This window comes from Carcharodon carcharias, chromosome 19 (genome assembly GCF_017639515.1).
Source record: "Carcharodon carcharias isolate sCarCar2 chromosome 19, sCarCar2.pri, whole genome shotgun sequence".
Taxonomy (NCBI): Eukaryota; Metazoa; Chordata; class Chondrichthyes; order Lamniformes; family Lamnidae; genus Carcharodon; species Carcharodon carcharias.
Genome location: NC_054485.1, coordinates 73,941,052 through 73,965,733, shown reverse-complemented (window position 1 = coordinate 73,965,733; position 24,682 = coordinate 73,941,052). Strand labels below are relative to the sequence as shown.

Here is a 24,682-nt window from a genome sequence, read left to right as displayed (position 1 = left end):
TACTGCTGGAACACAAGTTAAGCCTCTGTTTAGGACTTCTCATTTAATATTGTAGGTTGAAATGTTTTGGCAATGTTATTAATTGTTTTCTTTAGATTAAAGGGCTCCTTTTATAGCGTTTGGTTTCTTTTTAGTTTAAATATTTCATCCAGATGTTGGTGATGGAATGAGTTGTTCTTTTTGTCCAATGGATGTTATCTGGTTCTAAGTTAAAGGATGGATTTGGTATTGCTGGGATATATGTTTGTGTTTTAATATATTGGTTTAATTTTTTTAACCGTGTCTTTTCTTTTTCCTCATCAGCGATAACTCCTCTGCTTTTCTTTAACACAGTGTCATGGGATCTCTTACATTCACCTCAGAGAACAGATGGGGGCCTTGGTTTAACTCATCTGAAAGATGGTACCTCTGACAGTGCATTGTAACCTTCCAGCACTAGATGTGCTGTGTCGGGAGGACCCTTCCTATTATAAAGCTGGTGATGCTGCAGTGCACCCTCCCACTAGTAGATGCACTAGTTCATAAACAAAAATTGCATACACTATCATTTCCAAGTTACTCCACAGATATAGTCCATAAAGAAAATTATCACACATGAATAAAAAATACTTGTTCTTTAGAGTCTGTTCCAATTTTGCCTCTCCCTATACACACATATATATTAATGATTTAGATACGAAGCTTGGGAGCATAGTGAACTGCAAGGACAGTGTGGAACTTTAAAAGGACATAGACAAGTTGGTGGAGTGGGCAGATAGGTGGCAGATGAAGTTCAATGCTGAGAAGTGTGATGCATTTTGGTAGGAAGAACATGGACAGACAATATAAAAAAGGGTAAAATTTTGAAGGGGGTGTAGGAGCAGAAAGACCTGGATGTATATGTGCATAGATCATTAAATGTGACAGGACAGGTAGAGAGAGCAGTTAATAAAGCATATAGTATCTTGGGCTTTATTAATAGGGGCAGAGTACAAGAGCAGGGAGGTTATGCTGCATTTATAAAAGACACTCGTTAAAGCTCAGCTGGAGTATTATGTACAGTTCTGGGCACCAAATTATAGGAAGGATGTGAACATATTAGAGAGAGTGCAGAAGAGGTTTATAAGAATGGTTCCAAGGATGAGAAACTTCAGTAATGAGGATAGATCGGAGAGGTTGGGACTGTTCTCCTTGGAGAGAAGAAGGCTAAGAGGAGATTTGATAGAGATGTTCAAAATCATGAGACGGCTGTAGACAGGGAGAAGCTGTTCCCACTCGTAAAAGGATCAAAAATGAGAGGGCACAGATTTAAAGTGATTTGCAAAAGAAGCAAATGTGATATGAGAAAAAACTTTTTCACACACCAAGTTGTTTGGATCTGGAATGCACTGCCTGGAAGTGTGGTGGAGGCAGGTTCAATCGAGGCTCCAAGGATATTAGAGGACTATTTGAATAGAAACAATGTGCAGCGGTACGGGGGAAAAAGCAGGGCAATGGCACTAGCTCATAAATGCTCATTTGGAGAACTGTGCAGACGCGATAGGCAGAATGGCGTCCTTCTGGGCCATCACAATTCTGTGATAATCTTTAGAGAGTTCAGTCTTCTTACAGTGTGTGTGAGAGTTGTTGTTGGCTGTTCATTCTGTGTCTGCTGGTTCCTGAAGTGACTTTGTCTCTGGGGAAAGTTGTTGCAGTGGCGAGTGTTGTTGCTGTGGCAATTGTTGCTGCTGATCCGTTGCATTTGTTGGGGAACAGTTGAGCTCTGGGACTGATGGTCATTCAGTTCCTTGCTCAGTTGGTGAAATCAGATCTGCCTCATCAGCTGTCTGCTGTGAAGGAGCAGCTTCTCCTGTTGCACATAGAAGTCTGTGGTTGTGACGATAGATCTGGTTGTTCAGTTTCACCATGTACCATCGAGGTGACAACTTCTCTACACAGGACCCAAGTTGCCAAGTGAGCTGACTTTTGTTTAGTGCGTTGAATGTTTTCACTCTGACCAGCTCTCCAACTCTCAGCTCTGACAACGATGTGGCAGCTTTATTAAAATGAAATTTGTCTTTCTGTCGTTTCACTATGATCTTGTCACTCACTCCCTGTTACTACTTCTGGCCTCAGTAGTTTTTTAGCTGTTGGAAGAGTAGTCTGGGGGCAGCGTGACATTGGTCACTGGACTGGAAACTTTCCATGCCTTCAGTAGGTGTGTTTCTCCACTCTAAGATTGCCTTGTACATATCTGTGCTGTATCTCGTCGACTTTCTGATGATCCCTTTGGCAATTTTCATCACTGCCTCAGCCTTTCCATTTGAGATGATGTGTGGCGCTGAATTTCCCAATCATTCATCAAGTGTCTGAATTCTTCACTCATGAATTGAGGGCCATTGTCATGACAATGTCAGGAATGCCACGATGACTGAAGTGTGCTTTCAGGCGTTCTACAATCTCACTGGAAAGTTGTTGACATCAGCTGGTCTAACTCCCAGTAGTCTGAATAGTAGTTGACTGTGACAGGATAATCCGTTCCAGTGAGAATGAAGAGGTCTACTCCAAGCTTCATCCATGGTGTCTGGGATGTCATGAGTCATGAGCAACTCTTTATCTTGCTTAGCTTGATATACATTACACACACTGCACTGGCTGACGTGGTCCTTAATCTCATTACCCATGTTTGGCCAGTACAGCACTTCTCTTCCCTCCCTCAGACTAGACTTGGTTCCTTGATGGTTTGTATGGATGTGCTTCAGCATCTCTTTTCTCATCTCTTTAGGGATAATGGCCCTCGTCCCTTTGTACAAGATGCCATCTTGGATGATCACTTCATCTCTGTCTGCCCAATACTCTCCTACAGCAACAGGTGTGTCCTTGATGGTTTCAGGCTATCCTTTCATGACAACTTCCTGTAACATTTGAAGAGTTGTATCTCATTGTGTAGTTTGCTTGATCTGAGCAAGACCTTTGTCTGTCAGATTCAATGTCTCTGCTGGATTGATGACTTCCAGAGCATGTCGTGCTGTTGCTTCTTGTTGAATCTGGAAGATTTCACACTCTGTACCAGCATCATCAACTTCCTTCAAAGAGACTGCAGCTCTCGACAGCATGTCGGTGATGTTCATCTGTTTCCCTTGCTTGTACTTCACTTCCAAGTGATATCTCGCAAATGAAGTAACAACCTTTGTAAACACTTTGGAGCAGATAGAAGTGGTTTGATAAAGAGGTTTTGAAATGGCTTGCGGTCAGACTCTACCATCACTTTCTCTCTCCCAAACAGGTACTGGTTGAAATGCTCACAAGCAAAGACAAAAGCCAGGCTCTCTTTCTCAATCTGTGCAAAGTGTCGTTCAGTTTTTGTCAATGTTCTGAATACAAACACAACTGGTTGTCCTTGCTCCATCAGGGTTGCTCCAAGTCCTGTTTCACTTGCATCTCACTGCATGGTGACTTCATCAATGACCTCATCGTACCTCAGCACTGGCGTTGTTATCACTAGTTATATGATGAGTGAAAGCTGCTTCTTCTTCTGTGCCCAATACCACTGAACACCCTTTGCAGTGAGTTTGTGTAGAGATTCACACTCCAATGACAACTGGAGTAAAAATGTGGCTAGGTGGTTCCTGTGTGGCTTCAGTGACGTTACAGGAGGACCAACAATTGTGTGAAAGTTTTATTACTGAACTCAAACCAATACGATTTCTTCCCTGTGTGAGTGCATTGATGGACCAGGAGATGCTCTGTGCAAAAGCCTTGTCACACACCTCACACCTAAATGGGTTCTCTCCAGTGTAAATCTGCTGGTGTTTCAGGAGATTGTAGGTGTGGGTGAAAGCTTTGTCACAAACATCGCTCCTGAAGATTTTTCCCCTTTGTGAATCCTCTGGTGTCCCAGGAGGGTTGAAGTTGTCACAAGAGTTTTATTGCGAACATCAGACTTCAAGGGTTACTCGCCAGTGTGGCTCCTCTGATGGAGCAGGAGGTTTGATGACCTTGAGAATGATTTGTCGCAAACATCACACGTGAATGGTTTCTTCCTGGTGTGAATGCGTTGGTGTACACAGAGGCTCGATGAGTCAGAGAATGATTTGTCACACACTTCACACCTGAACGGTTTCTCTCCAGTGTGAATGCGTTGGTGTCTGCGGAGGTTTCCTGACAGCGAGAATGACTTGTCACACACCTCACACGTGAACGATTTCTCACCTGTGTGAATACGTTGGTGTCTGCGGAGGTTCCCTGGCTGCAAGAATGATTTGTCACATACCTCACACATGAATGGTTTCTCGCCTGTGTGAACTCGTTCATGTTTGCGAAGGTCTGAAGATGATGAGAATGATTTGTCACACACTTGGCATGTGAAAGGTTTCTCCCCTCTGTGAATGCGTTGGTGTATGAGGAGACTTGATGATTGCAAGAATGATTTGTCACACACCTCGCAGGTGAATGGTTTCTCCCCTGTATGAATGCGTTGGTGCCTGCGGAAGGTCGATAAATCCGAGAATGATTTGATGCACACTTTGCATGTGTATGGTTTCTCCCCTGTGTGAGTGCGTTGGTGTCTGCGGAGTTGTGATGAATCCGAGAACGATTTCATACACACCTGGCATGTGAATGGTTTCTCTCCGGTGTGAGTGCGTTGGTGCAGTAGAAGGGCCGATGAGAATGAGAATGATTTCTCACACACCTTGCACCTGAATGGTTTTTCCCCTGTGTGAATGTGTTGGTGTCTGCGGAGATTTGCTGACAGCGAGAATGATTTATCACACACCTCACATGTGAATGGTTTTTCCCCTGTGTGAATGCGTTGGTGTCTGCGGAGGTTCGCTGACAGTGAGAATGATTTTTCACAAACCTCACAGATGAACGGTTTCTGCCCTTTGTGAATGCGTTCGTGTTTGTGGAAGATCGATAAATCCGGGAACGATTTGAGGCACACTTTGCACATGAATGGTTTCACTGTGTGAATGCGCTGGTGTCTGCGGAGGGTCGATAAATCTGAGAATGATTTGATACACACCTTGCATGTGAATGGTTTCTCCCCTGTGTGAGTGCGTTGGTGCATGAGGAGGGTCGAGGACTGCAAAAATGATTTGTCACACACCTCACATTTAAATGGTTTCTCTCCTGTGTGAATGCGTTGGTGTCTGCGAAAGGCCAATGAGTTCGAGAATGATTTGTCACACAACTCGCACGTGAAGGGTTTCTCACCTGTGTGACTCGACTGGTGCGACAGAAGATGGGAGGATTGGGTGAAAGCCTTCTCACAAACATCACACCTGAAGGGTTTCTCCCCCGTGTGAATCCTCTGGTGTATCAGGAGTCTCGTAGATGTTACAAAACCTTTATTACAAACCTCACACTTGAATTGTTTCCCTTCCATGTGGCTGCCCTTGTGTTAACAGTTGTACAACAGATTGCCTGTTCAGAGACCTTATGAGCCTTTGGCGCCCTCCTCACACTTGAACAGCCTCTCACGTGTAGGAATGAATCAGTGGTTCATGAGGCTCAATGAATGATTAAAGGTCCACACCACTGACCAGTTTCAGATCTGATGATACGTTAAAGCTCCCCTGACCCAAACGATTTCCAGATGAAGGTTTCACTGCCCGACCTTCTGTGTTGAGCAATACTGTGAAGGGACTGGATGTCTTCCCACAGTTGTGCAGTCGTTCCTTGGGTGATGGTCAGGATCCATCTGTGGTGTCTATCCTCTCTGAATTCTCTGGTGTAGTACGGTGCAATCCTCCTGTAAAACAGGAAAAGGAAACATGATTTCCTCCACTCCCTCTCCTCCTTTGCTGAAGGGGCTGGCTCCTCATTTAGAGACTGTTCCACAGTGAGTGGGGGATCAGTTGCAAGTTATTTCTTTTTCCTCACTTGACTGTCAGATACCCTCTGTTTCCAGCAGGGACACTAGATAGTGATCAGGAGCAGACAACGTGACTACTTTCTTTCCTCCGCTCTGCCCCTACCATCTTCCCAGGCATGTGAGGGCAATGGAAAAGACAGTCGGGTGGAGTGTAATCATTGGGGACTTCGACTACCCTAATATCAGTTTTGATACAAACAGTGTGAAGGGCACAGAGGGCGCAAAATTCTTGAATTGCATTCAAGAGAACTTTTTTAGCCAGCATGTAACAAGCCCAATGAGAGGAGGTGCAATTCTGGATTTAATCTTAGGAAGTTAAGCTGGGCAAGTGGATAAAGTAGCAGTGGGGACCATTTTGAAGATAGTGACCATAATTTAGTTAGATTTCTCATCATTATGGAAAAGGACAAAGATGGAACAGGAGTAAAAGTTCTAGATTGGAGGAAGACAAATTTTACAAAGCTGCAAGGTGAGCTGGTAAGAGTGGACTGGATATAGCTATTAGAAAACTGTGTCAAATCAGTGGGAGGCGTTCAAAGGTGAGATTCTACAGGCACAGTACAGACATTTCCCACAAAGAATAAGAGTGGTACTGCCAAATCCAGACGCCAATGTAAAGCAGAAAAAGAAAGCTTATGACAGTCACAAAAGACTTAATACTTAATATAAAGCCTAGAAGAGTATAGAAAGTACAGGGGTGAAGTCAAAATGGAAATTAGGAAAGCAAAGAAAGGATATGAAAAAATATTGGCAGGTAAAATCAAAGAAAATCCTAAGAAGTCTTACCAGTACACCATGAGCAAGAAAGGAAAAGGCAGGGCCTAACGAGATGTACATAGTAACTTGTAGGTTGATGCAGAAGATGTGGGCAGCATTCTCAATGAGTACTATGTCTCTGTCTTCACTAAGGAGAGGGATAATGCAAGTATTCTACTTAAAGAGGAAGAGTGTGAAATATTAGATACAATAAGCTAGTAAGAGAGGAAGTACAGGAGGGACTGACGTTCTTGAAGATGGATAAATCCCCAGGGCCAGATGGATTATATCCCAGGCTGTTAAAGGAAGCCAGGAAGGAAATAATGGATGCTTTGTGGATCATTTCCAATCCTCACTAGATACAGGCAAGGTCCCAGAGGACTGGAGGTCTGCCAATGTTATACCATTATTTAAAAAGGGTGCACGGGATAGGCCAGAAAATTATAGGCTGGTCAGTCTGACTTCAGTGGTGGGCAAATTATTGGAAACAATTCTGAGAGACAGGATAAACTGTCACTTAGAAAGGCACAGATTGATCAGGGATAGTCAGCATGGTTTTGTTAGGGGAAGATCGTGTCTTACTAAATAGAATTTTATGAGGAAGTAACAAAGAAGATTGATGAGGCTCATGCAGTGAATGTTGTCTACTTGGAACAGTAAGGTATTTGACAAGGTCCCACATGGCAGACTAGTCAGGAAAGTGAGATCTCATGGGATGCAGAAGGTGGCAGGTTGGATCCAAAATTGGCTCAGTGACAGGAAATAAAGGGTAATGGTCGATGAATGTTTTTTGCGAATGGAAAACGGTTTCTAGTGGTGTTCCACAGGGCTCAATTTTAGGGCCCTTGCTGTTTGTTGTATATATTAATGATTTACACTTAAATGTGGGAGGCATGATTTGGAAATTTACAGATGACACAAAAATTGGCCATTTAGTTGATAGTAAAGAGGATGGCTGTCGACTCCAGAATGATATTGAGTGGGTGGAGAAGTGACAGTCAATCCGGAAAAGTGTGAGGTGATGCATTTGGGGAGGGCAAACAAAGCAAGGGAATACTCAATAAACGGGAAGTTATTGATAGGGGTTAAGGAAGTGAAAGACCTTGGAGCGCATGTCCACAGGTCCTTGAAGGTGGCAAGCAGGTGGACAAGGCATATGGAATGCTTTCCTTTATTGGACAAGGTATTGAACACAAAAACAGGGATGCAATGATGGAACTATATAAAACGCTGGTTAGGCCACAGTTGGAATTTGTGTACAGTTCTGGTCACATTACAAGAAGGACATAATTGCTCTGGAGTGAGACAGCAAAGATTTACAATAATGTTGCCAGTGCTTGAAAATTTCCACTATGAGGAGAGATTGGAAAAGCTAGGGTAAAAGCAAAAAAATGCGGATGCTGGAAATCCAGAACAAAAACAAAAATACCTGGAAAAACTCAGCAGGTCTGGCAGCATCTGCGGATAGGAGCACAGTTAATGTTTCGAGTCCAAATGACCCTTCAACAGAACCAAGTAAAAACAGAAGAGAGGTGAAATATAATCTGGTTTGGGAGGGGGGGGTGGGACAAGAAGAGCTGGATAGAGGGCCAGTGATAGGTGGAGATAACCAAAAGATGTCACAGACAAAAGGACAAAGAGTTGTTGAAGGTGGTGATATTATCTAAAGGAATGTGCTAATTAAGGGTAGAAAGCAGGACGAACAAGGTACAGATAGCCTTAGTGGGGGTGGGGTGGGGGGAAGGGATCGAAATAGGCTAAAAGGTAGAGATAAAATAATGGATGGAAATACACTTAAAAATAATGGAAGTAGGTGGGAAAAGAAAGATCTTTTTGTTTTTTCCAATAATCTAGATAGAAGGGGGAAAATTGGAAAGGGGGAGGGGATGAATATTGAGTTCAACAATCTTAGATCATGAACTCTGTCCTCCATATTACCACCCCCACTTAATATCACCACCTTCAACAACTCTTTGTCCTTTTGTCTGTGACATCTTTTGGTTATCTCCACCTATCACTGGCCCTCTATTCAGCTCTTCTTGTCCGACTTCCCCCTTAAACTAGATTATATTTCACCTCCCTTCTATTTTTACTTTGTTCTGTTGAAGGGTCATTCGGACTCGAAACGTTAACTGTGTTCCTATCCACAGATGCTGCCAGACCTGCTGAGTTTTTCCAGGTATTTTTGTTTTTGTTTTGGAAAGGCTAGGGTTGTTTTCCTTAGAACAGAGGAGGCGAAGGGGTGACCTAATTGGGATGTCCAAAATTATAAGGGGCCTAGATCGGGTAGACAAGAAAGACTTGTTTCCACTAGCTGAGGGGTCAATTACCAGGGGGCATAGATTTAAAGTGATTGGTGGAAGGATTAAAGGGGACATGAGGAAAAACGTTTCCGCCCAGAGGGTGGTGGGTGTCTGGGATTCACTGCCTAAATTGGTAGTTGACATGAAACACTCAACTCATTAGAAGGTACCTGGATAAAAGTAAAATACTGTGGAAGCTGGAAATCTGAAACAGAAACAGAAAATTCTGGAAAAACTCAGCAGGTCTAACAGCATCTGTGGAGAGGAAAAAAAGCATAGTTAAACGCAGATAAAAGCAAAATACTGTGGATGCTGGAAATCTGAGCATTTTCTATTTTTGTTTCAGATTTCCAGCATCCGCAGTATTTTGCTTTTATCTTCATGTTAACTCTTTTTTTTTCTCTCCACAGATGCTGTTAGACCAGCTGAGAAGGTACCTGGATCTGCACTTGAAGTGCTGTAACCTGCAAGGCTACTTACCAGGTGCTGGAAAGTGGGATTAAAATGAGCGGCTGGTTGCTTTGTTCTCTTTTCTGGCCGGCGCAGACACAATGAGCTGAATGGCCTCTTACTGCACTGTAAATTTTCTATGATCCTATGGCTATCAATTCACTATGAGCTCATGTCAAGTTGATGAAGACCAGTTTTATCCTCAGAATATGTGTTTAACATAAATCACTCAGGGGAAATGTTCATTCAGTGAAGATTTTGAAATTTCTCCCTTGTTTTCCAGAAATATTTCAAGAAAACACACTGAGTAGGAAGTGCTAGAAGCTAAGGAAAATATTGCTTCAGTGTAGCTGATTGAAGGATTCTAGTTTAATCTGGGAAATTAGATACACTGCACTCGCTCAGACTGCACATCCCAAATTCAGCTATCAGTCACAGCACTGGGCAAAACTGTCAAATCCAAGCCCAGGCTTTGGAGAAAGGCTGAGGCCTTCAGGTAACATCTTTAAAGAAGGCATTAAAAGATATTTCAATAAATGTGTTTCCAGGTACAGCAGCCAATTTGCTATGGTGCTGGATTAACAACACAGAAATTGAGAGTTCAAATCCAACCACGGAAAGTTATATACATAGAATTACAGTGCAGAAACAGGCCATTTGGCCCAATTAGTACATGCTGGTGTTTACGCTTTACATGAGCCTCCTCTCACCCCTCTTCATCTCACCCTATCAGCATATCCTTCTGTTCCATTCTCCCTCATGGGCTTATCTAGTTTCCCCTGAAAGACATCTATGCTACTTACCTCAATCACTTCATGTTGTGAAATTAAATTTAATGAATTTGTGGAATAGAATCAAAATAAAAATATGAAAACTTTCAGATTGTCAGAAAAACCCAAATATTGCACTTCAGGGAAGGGAACCTGCTACAACTGCCTGGTCTGGTCTACATGGCACTCCAGTCCCACACAACATGGTTGACTCTGAACTGCCCTCTGAAGTGGCCAAGCAAACAATGATAAACAATCACTACAAAGTCCAATAATAAGAGGAAATCAGATACATCTGGACAATCCTGGCATTGTGTCAGAATAAGATTAAGGTGATCTCAGCCCAGTGAAATCTGTAAAGTGTCTCTTACCAAGGTCTGAGGACAAGTACCCAAGTGAGGAGAGCTGCCCCAGAGACAGGTCAAGTAGCAGTGATACTCACTGAATCGTATCAATCTGGAAACATCCCAGACTCCTCCGTCACCATCCCTGGGTATGTCCCATCTCACTGGCAGGTGGGGAAGTCTCAATATTGACTCTATGGAGTCTCATGGCTTCAGGTCAAAGAAGTTCAAGGAAAACTACCACTCCCCTCCCAACTGATGAATAAACGATGACTGATTAACCATGTTAATTATCACTAGGGAAGTAGACCAAGGACAGATCCCAAAACTGGGTATCCATGAGGTGCAGTGAACCATCAGCAGCAGCAGGATTGTATTCCACCACAATCTCACAGCCCAGCACAGCACAGCATTCCATGATTATCATCAAACCAGTAGATAGACATGTCAGGAGCAGCATTGGCTCCCTCTTTGCCACTTGACTCTCTGCCTACTGCCTCCTAACTGGACTGAGAAAAATATGAACATACGAATTAGGAGTCGGCCACTTGGCCCATTGAGCCTGTTCTGCCATTCAATAAAGTCATGGCCGATTTGCTTGTAACCCCAACTCCACACTCCCACCCCTGATTTTTATCAAGAATCTACCTACCTCTGCCTTAAAAATATTCAAAGACTCTGCTTCCACTGTCTTTTGAGGAAGAGTTTTCCAATGACTCATGACCTCCTGAGAGAAGAAAATTCTCCTCATCTGTCTTAACTGGGTGACCCCTATTTTAGACAGTGAGCCCTATTTCTAGATTCGCCCAAAAGAGGAAACATCCTCACCATATCCACCCTGTCAAGACCCCTCAGTAACTTATATGTTTCAATCAAGTCACCTCTTACTCTTCTAAACTCCAGCGCATACAAGCCTAGCTTGTCCAACCTTTTCTCATAAGACAAACTGCCCAATCGAGGTATTAGTCTGGAAACATTCTCTAAATAGCTTCCAATGCATTTACATCTCCCCCTTAAATAAGGAGACCAATGCTGCACACAGTACTCCAGATGTGGTCTCACCAATGCCCTGTGTAACTGAAGCATAATCTCCCTACTTTTATATTCAATTCCCCTCACAATAAATGATAACGTTCTGTTCGCTTTCCTAATTACTTGCTTTAACTGCATACTAACCTTTTGTGATTCATGCACGAGGGCACTGATATCCCTCTATATATCAGAGCTCTGTAATCTCTTACCATTTAGATTATATGCTTCCTTTTTATTCTTCCTGCCAAAATGGACAAATTCATGTTTTACCACATTGTACTCCATTTACCAGATCTTTGCCCATTCACTTAACTTATCTATGTCCCTTTGTACCTTCCTTATGCCCTCTTCACAACTTAACTTTCCTACCTATCTTTGTATCATCAGCAAATTTAGCAACCATACCTTTGGTCCCTTCATCCAAGTGATTTCTACAAATTGTAAAAAGTTGAGGCCCCAGCATTGATCCCTGTAGCACACCACTTGTTACATCTTGCCAACCAGAAAATGACTCATTTATGCCTACTCTCTGATTTTTGTTAGTTAGCCAACCTTCTATCCATGCCAATGTTACACACACCATGAGCTTTTATTTTCCTTTGATGTGGCATCTTATCAAATGCCTTCTGGAAATCTAAGTACAGGACATTCACCAGTTCCCCTTTATCCACAGCACATTACTTCTTCAAAGAACTTCAATAAATTGGTTAAACATGATTTCCCTTTCACAAAACCATGTTGACTCTTCCTGATGACCTTGAATTTTTCTAAGTGCCCTGTTATAATAGTTCATAATATTTTTCCGATGACAGATATTAAGCTAACTGGCCTGTAGTTTCCTGCTTTCTGTCTCCCTTTTTGAATAAAGGAGTTACATTTATTATTTTCCAATCTAATGGAACCTTCCCGAATGTAGTTTAATTTTGTAGTTTTAATTTTGGAAAATTAAAACCAATGCATCAACCATCTCACTAGCCACTTTTAAGACTTTAGGACAAAGTCCATCAGGATACGGGGACCTGTCAGCCGGCAACTCCAACAATTGGCTCAGTACCACTTCCCTGGTGATCAGGAACTCCCTCAAACCCACACCATACCCAAGTCCATTCAGGGAGGAGACTGCAGCCTGAAGGTGCATCCTTCAGTGCTCCTTGACACACTGAGTTTGAACTAGTGTGCAGCCATTCCTACCCTGCTCTGCTGCCAGTTATAGGTTATAACCCAATCTCCCTTTACAATGCATCTGCCCCCTCACTGGGAGACTGCTTCACAGTGAGGGTCAGTAGGATAGTGAACCATGAGGGGAATCACGCGGCTCCAACTGACGCCTGCTCACTTTCTGATGTTTCACATAACAACAATAGACAACAACAACTTGCATTTAGATGGCACCTTTAACATTGTCTATGTCCCTGTGGTGGCCTAGACAACTATAGGGAGCCCACACAGTATTGAAAGGGTTAATGGAGAAATCGAATTAAATGCTTAGGCCTAAGAGAAAAATACTGCAACCTTGAAGAACAATAGCATCTTGTCTGATCACTATAGCAGGATGGGCCTTGAGACATTCCATGTCTCTCTCTCTTGGGCCAAATGTAATCAAAATTGTGATAATCAAATTACAAACAACTGCACTTGTAGTGTCAGAATGGAAATTTACTGGAACATGGATTAGTCAGTTAATTTATGCAAATAAGTGGATTGAGATGTGCAAAATTTACTGATTGGTTGTAAAATGCTTTTAAGCAAGTGTTTGTGTATTCTGCTTGGAGACAGGACAATAACTCTCGCTGTATTGTTCTCCCTTGTGCACAAGTAATAAATGGGGTTTCTACGACGAAATGATGCCTCGGTGTGATTAATCTCCGACGTCCCAAGGTGCTTTGCAAGAGCATAAACAAAATTTCGGAGCTTGCTGGCACATTGGCCGCCAGGCGTCCTACATTACAATGGTGACCACTCTTCAAAAGTACTTCATTGGCTGTAAAACATTTGGAGAATCTGGTGGTCATGAAAGGCTTTATATAAATGCAGGTCTTTTTTATTTTCTGAGGAGGTTACAGAAATAAGGTTGTGGGAGGTCTTGGAGGGATTTGGAAAGACAGGAAACATCCAGATCCCAACACACAGACAGAACTGACCATTCACTGTCCACAGGATAATAACCAGCTCCCAACACACACACAGACCTCAACAATAGGAAATCAGTAAGAATCCTCAGACACTCTGCACCTCCCAGATAATTACACCTCACCTTCTCATATTCAGTAATGATCCATCAACAAAACTCAGCCTGTAAATCAGAAGGGAAATGTTTCCAATAAACACACTCAATATCCAACACACAGCTCCAGTCAAACAGTTCAGCACAAAGCACCCAGTAAACAGCTCTCTCAGCTGGATCTTCTCACACAGCATAAGGGGCATTTCCACACCTGATTCCCCACAGGATAGTCAGACTGCCTGAACATTAGTGTGGATATTATGTGATGTAATTATTATAAATTCTGTTCCTTCACTCACCATCTCCTCACTTGGTTTTCAGTCCCTACAGGAAGTGAAGCAGGAAGAGGAAGAGGAGAGAATGGGCAGAGTGGGTGGGCTCTCTGATTGACGTCTGTCACAGCCAATCCAAATATTTCTGGAACAACATGAGTTTCCTGAAGCTTGAGAAACTGACCGGTGAAATGGAGGCGACTTTGAGCAGCAGATCAGGTGGGAGCTTAAACTTGTCGTTGTCCCAAATGAACAAAACCTCACTTATTGCAGCTGCTGTCTCAGTTCCCCTGGTAAACGTTTGACAGAGATTTCTAGTATGGGAACAGCATTCTTCATCCTCAGTGCTTTTAAACTGACAACAGCAGTGTGGGATGTATAGCCTTGGATGTATTTGACAGCAGATCAGAAGAGGAAGAGCCACAGCATCCGAGACAGTGATAATGTGCAGCACATACACAGGAGAGAGGGGCACAGAAGAGAAGGTAACAGAAGGGAAAGAGAGAGACAGAAGAAAGGGACACAGGAGGGAGGGGCATAGGAGAGCAGGACAGAAGGAAGAGCGATAGAGAAAGAGGGAGAGCAGAGGTTGAGTTTGTGGCTTGGGAAATGACGCTGTGCTCTATGAGTGACTGTGTTCAGTTCGTCACTCTGTGACTGCAGGAGTGATTTTGGGAATGGTCCCTCGCCCCTCACCAGACCTCTCTGCCAGCCTTTTGCTGGAATCTCAATAAACACATGAGGAAGAAAGGAACAGAAGGATATGCTGATAGGGTGAGATGGAGAGGAGTGAGAGGAGGCTCATGTGAAGCCTAAAGACTGTCACGACTCACTGAGGATAGCGCACTGTAATGTCAAGCCCCACTGCTCTCCGAGCCATGACAAATGTGAGAAAGTTTATTCAGACCACCAAATTGCCCCAATTTTACCTAACTGTGAATTTAATTCAGATTAACAGAATACCAGCATCACGTTTGTAAATTTAACAAGTAAATAACTGTTTGTTAAACAAATTGTTTTTAACTAATGACAAAAGAAATATAAAATGCTAACTCTTAACTCTATAACTTAATCTACCCCTTTTTAACCCCCATACACAAACACACATACAAGACACACAAAACAAGGATTTTAAGGGTGAGGTAAAAACAGTTTGATAGGACTAATCTGGAGTACAGGGTTAGATGAGTTGATTTTGCTTGAAGTCTTCCAAGTTCTTTGCAGACTTGTACTGCTAACACGAGGGGATCTTTCAGAACTTCCAGTTTGTAGTTTACTCGTTGAAAACCTGATTTTAATGTCTCTACTCGTGATTTCTCCCCTTTTCTTTTGACTTTTCTAAAAAAAAAGGATCCGGAGATGTGCGGAATAGCCAGCTAATTACTATGGCAGAATTACTGGAGTTTTACTAAAAACCCAGGAGAACGAGGGTTTAGGTCTTTCCTCTTGGCAGGGTAGGAGCTGATCCCCTGGCTACCGCTATCACAAAATCCTGATCACCTGGTCAGCAGCCAATCAGATGCCGTTCTTTCTTAAACCATGTCCTTTCCAGCAGCATCGTCCAACCTGGCACATGTTGTTCCAAGAAGAAGCAACATTGTAGATTTTCTCTTCTACTTCAGGGAACATGTTTTTTTTAAAGTGCAGCCACTGTAGGTTTTCAAAGCCACAGTCCAACTTTAAAGTCACAATCCAAGAAAAATAAAAAAACTTCTTTACATGCCTCCACGCTTAAAAAGATGAAACGCCATTTTAAAAAAATGTTTCATTACAAGGTATATGACATATGGACGACAAACATGAGACTTACGCTCATTCATTCATCCTTTCCCCTTATACAATCTTAAGAATTATCTGATTTCAGTAATTTACACCCAGGACAATGCATCTGCAATTACATTATCTTTCTCGGCAATGAGAACAACCTTTACCTTGAATGGTTGAAACATTAAACCCCATCTAAACAGTCGCATATTTCAAGTTTTAAACTTTTCAGTAAACGCCAGCGGATTATGGTCAGTGTAGATTAATGGACATAAACTTCAAAGTGTTGAAGGGACAACAACAGTGCTAAAGTTTCTTTCTCTGTAGTAGAGTACTTCCCCTGATATTGGTTTAGTTTCTCTGAAAAGTACCCCACTGACCTTTCTATTCCTAATTGGTCGTCTTGTAATAGAATTGCTCCTTCCCCCAAGTCACTATTGTCAACCACCATTTTAAAAGGTTTGGTTTTATGGATCAGCTCATAATCGTCAGCCATTACTGCTGCCTGTCTGGCAGTTGTAATCCTTTGGTCTTCCACATGGGTTCCTATTACAGAAGGTTTTAAATTCCTAGCTTTGGAAGGCACTCCTACTCTTAGTTTACTTGCCAATTCGATTAACCTGGCTTTTGAGATCCCTTGTAAGAAAGATGACTCCTTGTAAGGAGTCATCCCCTTCAGCAAAAGAGGAGAGGGTGTTGGAGGAAATCATGTCTCCTTTTCTTAATTTACAGAAGGATTGCACCGTACTACACCAGAGAATAAAGAGAGGATTGACACTGCAAATAGATCCTGAACATCACGCAAGGAACAACTGCACAACTTCACAGCATTGCTCAACACAGAGAAGGTTGGGCTGTGAAACCATCATTTGGAAATTGGTCGGGTCAGGTGGGCTTTGACATATCATCAGATCTGAAACTGGTCAGTGGTGTGGAGCCTTCCATCAAAACCAACTTTACTGAAGGTTCAGCTGTGGGCAATTGGTCAGGGTGAGGCTGGGAAGAAGTGTGAGTGGGTTTCAAGTGTGGTGAGAGCTTCAATTATTCATCAAGCCTCATGGACCACTGACTCATTCCTACAGGTGAGAGGCTGTTCAAGTGTGAGGTGTGTGAGGAGGGCTCCACAGGCTCATAAGATTTCCTCATACATAAAGTACATCTGTTGTACCACCTGTAACACTAGGGTTAGCTACATGGCAGAGAAACCATTCAAGTGTGAGATGTGCGAGCGAGCCTTCGCCCAATCATCGACGCTCGTTAATCACCGACACATTCACACTGGGGAGAAACCGTTCACGTGTGAGGTGTGTAACAGAGGCTTTGCACAATCTTCGGCCCTGGTGAAACACCGTCGCATTCACACAGGAGAGAAACCATTCACATGCGAGTTGTGCAACAAATCATTCTCAGTGTCATCGAACCTCCGCACACATCAACGCATTCACATGGGGGAAAGGGTATTCAAGTGTGAGGTTTGCAATAAAGCTTTTGTGAAGTCTACAAGCCTCCTCATACACCAAAGAATTCACACAGGTGAGAAACCCTTCAAGTGTGAAGTTTGTGAGAAGGCTTTTACCTGCTCCTCTGATCTCCTGATACATCAGAGGATTCACACAGGGGAGAAACCCTTCAAATGTGAGGTGTGCGCACGAGCCTTCACACAGTCATCGACACTCCTGAAGCACCAACGCATCCACACTGGGGAGAAGCCATTCAAGTGTGAGGTGTGTGGCCAAGCCTTTTTGAAGTCTGGGAACCTCCGCGTACACAAACGCATGCACACTGGGGAGAAACCGTTCAAGTGTGAGGTTTGTAACAGGGGCTTTGCACAGTCTTCGACCCTGGTGAGTCACTGGCGCATTCACACAGGGGAGAAACCTTTCACTTGTGAGGTGTGCAACAAATCATTCTCCAGATCGTCAACCTTCCGCGTACACCAACGCATTCACACCGGGGAGAAACCATTTACATGTGATGTGTGCAACAAATCCTTCTCGAGCTCATCGAAGCTCCTGCTACATCAGAGGATTCACATGAGAGAAACTGTTCAAGTGTGAGGTGTGTGACAAGGCTTTCACACAGTCAGCACATCTCCTTGTCCATCAACACACTCACGCAGGGAGAAGGAAGTGATCTTTCTGATAGAGAGGGTATGGGTTCAGAAGCTCAGCTGGAGGTTGAATAGAACAAATATTGTTGGAGATGAGATTGGAGGGGGAAACGGAGAGGTGTTTAAGGAATGTTGGAACTGGAGTAATCTCTCAAGCCTTTTACATCGTCAGGTAGATCATGGCTGATCTGTATTTAAACTCTGTCTACCTGACTTGGCTCTGTCACCCTGAACCTTCTCAAATAAAATTCTATCAATCACAGTTTAAAAATTTTCAATTGACTCTCAGACTCAAATTTTTCTAAGGAGCTTCAGATTCCCACTACTGTTACACTGCGTAGGTATGATATTACAAATTTTTAGAAAACCTGTTTTGAAAGATGCATTTTGTAAACCTTTGTAAAACTGTTTCCAAATTAGACTCCAAGTGACGTGTGACTTTCCCCTTGTGGACTCAGGCTGGAACTCCTTCGGCCAGATAAAGAGGAGACATCCTCAGACACATACATTTACAATTCAATGAGTGGTCCAAAAGGGTAAACAGAAATTCATTAACTCAATAGAAAAACAAAAATACCTGGAAAAACTCAGCAGGTCTGACAGCATCCGCGGAGAGGAGCATAGTTAACACTTCAAGTCCGTATGACTCTGTTGAAGAGTCATACGGACTCCAAGTGTTAACTGTGTTCCTCTCCACGGATGCTGTCAGACCTGCTGAGTTTTTCCAGGTATTTTTGTTTTTATTTTGGATTTCCAGCATCTGCAGATCCGCAGTTTTTTGCTTTTATTTCATTAACTCAATGGCTTTTCCTCCAAATACAAAGAGACTGTAAAGCCACACTAAAGTGTGAACAACCTTGGCCCTTTGACCACTACAGGGGGTAAGGAGACTTCAGATAACTGCAATGGAATTACCTTGGGCCTTTTTGGAAAGTGACTGGGCTTTCTTGTACAGGTCACATGATAATGGGGACCATCTTGTCTTATCTGCAAAAAGCATTGAAAAGGGTAGAAAAAGGTAGATCCACAGAGAACCATCTTGAAGAAGCTTCAACCCAGGGAGAAACAGAGAAAGGTAGCTGCTGTAAAGTAACTAGGCAGCTAAATGTGCCACAACAGCAGAACAGAGGTAAGGAACCTTCTCTCCTCCCTGTAACTCAGATTCCATCTACAAATCTCATGGGGATCAAAGGTTACAGGGAGAAGGCGGGAGAATGGGGTTGAGAAACTTATCAGCCATGATTGAATGGTGGAGCAGACTCGATGGGCCAAATGGCCTAATTTCTGCTCCTATGTCTTATGGTCTTATCTCACCTGTTAAAGTCACCTTGGGCAATTCAACAGTAGAAGCCATCACAGCTGCAGAGACAACTCTACAATCCCAAGACCTTCATTTCTGACAATGCAACATCTCAACTTCAAAACCTATCAGGCCTGCACCGAATGTAGACTGAACTGATCCAATTTTTTATAAGTATTGTTTTATCTTAATCTGTAATTAATCTTTGTGTGTATGTGGAAGTAGTATCATTTTTCCTTAAGGAACTTCAAGAGCAAGTGTGTTGAAATAAACTAACCTTTCTTTTTCATGTACAAAAGGCTGGGTTATTGTAATTTGACTTTCTCACTCCAAGGGTAAGAAATGCACTCTCACATAGAAATATATTGTTCAAGGGCAACTTTGGGGAAACACCTTTTAAAGCATCTGTGATACTTCTGTCTGTAGTATTCTGAGAGAGTTTCCCCTGATGTGAGTGTGTGTGTGTGTTAGTAAAGTGAGCCAGCTCTCAGGAATGGGTATGGGGTAGAATCAGACCCTGCTTTAGTTGGTGATGTGAATTATAGACAGATCCTCTTCAAGTGACGGCTGTTTGACTAATACCGTGGGTAATGTTTGTACTCTCCTGTCTGGGAGAACTATGGTCCCGAGTATGGTGAGGGAGTGGGGGTGAGTCTTTACAGACCTGAGTTCCCTCAGCCCGTCATACCTCAATGTAATAACGGTGTGATGTGTTCACCTTACACTCTTCCAAGATTCATTTCATGTTCTGGGAAAGACCTCGAGTCATTTTCAAATGTTTTGTTAATTTGGTTGATTCAAAGTTTGGTGTGAGCTGAATATTGTTTGTCTGCTGTTTTATCAATCTACTGTATAGATTTATAACTCACAATAAATTCACTTTTTAGATTAATTCTAACTACCTGATTTGTCAGTATGGTGTGTTCCTGTTCACTGAAACACTCAGGAGCCTACAGTAAGAGTCCTGTGCACAATATTTTGGTCAATGTCACTGATTTCCCTAAGAAAGAAAAAATCCAATTTTATATCAATTTCATGAACACAAGACATCCAAAAGCACTTTACAGCCAAAGAAGAGCTTTCTGGAGTGTAGTCACTGTTGTAATGTAGGAAATACTGCAGCCAATTTGTGCAGAGCAAGCTTCCACAAACAGCAATGTGATAATCATCAGATTAATTTGTTTACATGACATTGATTGTGGGATTATTGATCAGGATATCAGAGATAACCCCCCCTGCTATTCTATGACACAGTGTCATGGGATCTTTTACATTCACCTGAGAGGGCAAATGGTTTAACTCATCTGCAAGATGGTACCTCTGACGGTGCAGCACTCCCTCAGTAATGCACTAGAGTGTCAGCCTCAGTGCTCAAGGCCCTGCAGTGAGACTTGAACCCTCAACCTTCTGACTCAGAGAGAAGAGTGCTAACTGAGCTGTGGCTGACAATGACATGATATTTCTGCTGTATTAAATTCAGTTCCTAAGGAGTTAAGTCTCAAGCAAGTAGTTAGGAAAGCTAATAGAATGTTATCATTTATTGTGAGGGGAATTGAATACAAAAGTAGGTTATGCTTCAGTTGTACAGGGCACTAGTGAGACCACATCTGGAGTACTGTGTACAGTATTGGTCACCTTATTTAAGGAAGGATGTAAATGTGTTGGAAGCAGTTCAGAGAACGTTTACTAGATTGATACCTGGAATGGGCAGGTTGTCTTATGAGGAAAGGCTGGACAGGCTAGGCTTGTATCCACTGGAATTTAGAAGATTAAGAGGCATTTTGATTGAAACATAGAAGATCCTGAGGGGTCCTGACAGGGTGGATGTGGAAAGGATGTTTCCTCTTGTGGGGGAATCTAGAACTAGAGGTCACTGTTTAAAAATAAGGGTTCGCCCATTTAAAACGGAGATGTGGCGAAATTTTTTCTCAGAATCATGAGCCTTTGGAAATCTCTTCCTGAAAAGGTGGCGGAAGTAGAGTCTTTGAATATTTTTAGGGCAGAGATGGATAGAATCTTGGTAAGCAAGATGGTGATATGTTATTGGGGGCAGACGGGATGAAGATTTCAGGTTACCACCAGATCAGCCATAATCTTATTAAATGGTGGAGCAGCCTCGAGGGGTTGAATGGCCCACTCCTGCTCCTTGCTCGTATGTTTAAGATTGTGTACAGAATGCTTTTCCCCTGTAAATTGGCAGCCTGCGAGTTTGATTTGATTTAAAGTGGTAACTAGTTAGAGCTGCAGGTGTCAGTGTTGTCTTTGTGTCTGGGTTCCTGAAGCTGTCGTCTTCTTATTGTGTCCACGGACAGTCTATACGTGACCCAGCCAGAACTAGACACATTTTTGCGCCTTGTTGAATTTGGCAAGATCTGCAACAGTGCAGGGCTCCTCTAGCGATAGGCATTGCAGGAGATGTTGCATAGTCTGTGGCTCAGTTCCACATTCACAAGTTGTCGGGCTGGTTGTATATTCCCATTTGCTTAGTGATACCTTTGAACGACCTACACCAGTCCTAAGTCTGTTAAGGCACTTCCAGGTTGCCCAGTTGGAAAGGCTTTCATCTGGTAGAATTTCCAACACTGGGGGTTGTTTGAGACTGGGGAGCCAGTCTTTCCACAAGGCGATGCAGGCTTCAGATGGGGTTGATTGTAATGGAACAACACTGTTCGTGAAGCTCTTCCTTGACTTTAGGCGGCTGAGTGTAGGTGTATGACCATGTAGAGGGTGCCTCTCATCTGATGTTTGATGAAGTCGCTCTTTCTTGCTGGCTACTGTTCTTCTTATATCAGGGGGAGCGATACCCGCCAGGATATATAGGCTGTTGGTGTTTGTTAGTTTTAAACAACCTGTGATAAGTCGGCAGCTTGCATTCAGAACGGCATCCAACTTCTTACCATGAATAGGTCTTTCCCATGCAGGGCAGGCGTATTCGGCAGTGGAATAGCAAAGAGCAAGTGCACTGGTTCGCAATGCTTTCGAGCTTGCTTCCCATTTTGTGTTAGTGACCTTATTCAGGATGTTGTTTTGTGCGCTCACTTTTGCCTTTGTCTTTTCGATGTGATTCTTGAAGGTGAGGCATCTGTCAAGGGTGACTCCTAAGTAGGTAGGGTGCTCGCAATGTGTCAGTATTGCTCTACACCAGGTTACTATAAGCTGTCGTTTGGCTTCACGGTTTCTGAGGTGGAATGCACAAACTTGCGTCTTTGATGGTTTGCGCGAAGTTGGTTTTCTTCATAGTAGGATGTTAGTCCCTCCAAAGCCTCAGAAAGCGTTTTCTCCACGGTGTTAAAATCAGTGCTTTGGGCAGTGACATATAAGTCATCAGCATATATAAAACGGCATGTGACACCGTCTATAGGTTGGTCATTCATGTAGATGTTGTACAGCAGCGGTGCAAGCACGCTTCCCTGAGGAAGACCATTCTTCTGAATACGCCACTGCTGCACTTCCCACCTAGTTCAACATAGAACCAGAGATTCTGAAGCATGCTTTCTAACAGCTCTGTTATCTTTTGTCATCTCTAGGATCTTGCAGAGGAGACGTCTATGGTTCACTGTATCGTATGCTGCTGACAGGTCTACAAAAACCGCACCTGTTACCATCCCTTGCTCAAAACCATCTTCGATATGTTGTGTGAGTTTGAGCAGTTGGCTTGTTGTTGATTTGCCGGGCGGAAACCTGTTTGATCTGGAATGATCTTTGCAGCTACAGTTGGTGCTATCCTATTGAGTATCAGGCATTCAAACAGCTTATAAAAACAAAAAACTGCGGATGCTGGAAATCCAAAACAAAAACAGAATTACCTGGAAAAACTCAGCAGGTCTGGCAGCATCGGCGGAGAAGAAAAAAGTTGATGTTTCGAGTCCTCATGACCCTTCCACAGAACTGAGCGAATATAAGGAGAGGGGTGAAATATAAGCTGGTTTAAGGTGGTGGTGGTGGAGGGGCGGGGGGGGGGGTGCTTTTGGTGTGGCTGTAGGAACAAGCAAGCAATGATAGGAGCAGATAATCAAAAGATGTCACAGACAAAAGAACAAAAGAACACAGGTGTTGAAGGTAGTGATATTATCTAAACAAATGTGCTAATTAAGAATGGATGGTAGGGCACTCAAGGTACAGCTCTAGTGGGGGTGGGGTGGAAAGACTAGCAGGGCATAAAAGATTTAAAAATAATAGAAATAGGTGGGAAAAGAAAAATCTATATAAATTATTGGAAACAACAAAAGGAAGGGGGAAGAAACAGAAAGATGGTGGGGATGGAGGAGGGAGTTCAAGATCTAAAGTTGTTGAATTCAATATTCAGTCCAGAAGGCTGTAAAGTGCCTAGTCGGAAGATGAGGTGCTGTTCCTCCAGTTTGCATTGGGCTTCACTGGAACAATGCAGCAAAACCAACGACAGTCGTCTCAATTTCTTTGCTCCTCTCAGCCATTCTAATCTGTCCCTCTCCGAACCTACTGCACTCTCAGTTCTCTCAGGTCCAACCCCAACATTGTCATTAAACCCGCTGACAAGGGTGGTGCTATTGTTGTCTGGCACACTGACCTCTACCTCGCGGAGGCCGAGCATCAACTCGCAGACAGTTCCTCCTACCTCTCCCTGGACCATGACCCCACCACTGAACATTGTTTCCAGGACTGTCACTGACCTCATCTCCTCTGGAGATCTTACTCCCACAGCTTCCAACCTGATAGTCGCCCAACCTCAGACGGCCCGCTTCTATCTCCTACCCAAAATCCACAAACAGAACTGTCCCGGTAGACCGATCGTGTCAGCTTGCTCCTGCTCCACGGAACTCATTTTTCGTTATCTTGACTCCCTTCTCTCTCCCCTTGTCCAGTCCCTTCCCATCTACATCCGTGATTCCTCTGAGACCTTACGTCACATCAACAATTTCCAGTTCCCTGGCCCCAACCGCTTCCTATTCACCATGGACGTCCAATCCCTCTACACCTCCATCCTCCACCAGGATGGTCTGAGGGCCCTTAGCTTCTTCCTCGAACAGAGGCCCGAACAATCCCCATCCACCACTACTCTCCTCCGTCTGGCTGAACTTGTTCTCACACTGAACAATTTCTCTTTTAACTCCTCTCTCTTCCTCCAAATAAAAGGTGTGGCTATGGGTACCCACATGGGCCCCAGCTATGCCTGTCTCTTTATCGGGTATGTGGAACATTCCTTGTTCCAGTCCTACTCCGGCCACCTCCCACAACTCTTTCTCCGGTACATCGATGATTACTTTGGTGCTGCTTCATGCTCTCGTCGGGACTTGGAAAAATTTATTAATTTTGCTTCCAATCTCCACCCCTCCATCATTTTCACATGGTCCATCTCTGACACTTCCCTTCCTTGACCTCTCTGTCTCAATCTCTGGTGATAGACTGTCCACCAATATCCATTACAAGCCTACCGACTCCCACAGCTACCTCGACTACAGCTCCTCACACCCCGCTTCCTGTAAGGACTCCATCCCATTCTCTCAGTTCCTTCGCCTCCGTCACGTCTGTTCTGATGATGCTA

General features: G+C 43.3%; 1 protein-coding gene and 1 pseudogene across 1 annotated transcript; one reads left to right on the top strand and one right to left on the bottom strand.

The window, feature by feature from the left end:
* Window positions 1-1,387: 1,387 nt before the first annotated feature.
* LOC121291527 (zinc finger protein 271-like) lies at window positions 1,388-14,050 on the bottom strand. The gene is made up of 2 exons (XM_041212856.1): window positions 14,015-14,050; window positions 1,388-5,713 (listed from the first exon to the last, which is right to left on the bottom strand). Exon 2 carries the CDS (start codon window positions 5,345-5,347, stop codon window positions 3,911-3,913), a length of 1,437 nt encoding a protein of 478 aa, XP_041068790.1. The 5' UTR covers window positions 5,348-5,713; window positions 14,015-14,050; the 3' UTR covers window positions 1,388-3,910.
* Window positions 14,051-14,116: 66 nt separating this feature from the next.
* The window catches only part of LOC121291234, a 37,165-nt pseudogene continuing 26,599 nt past the window's right edge, over window positions 14,117-24,682 (top strand).

Bases quoted from the DNA above. Each gene is read 5' to 3' on its own strand.
- LOC121291527 (XM_041212856.1), bottom strand. From the start codon at position 5,347: ATGGAAGGGAAACAATTCAAGTGTGAGGTTTGTAATAAAGGTTTTGTA.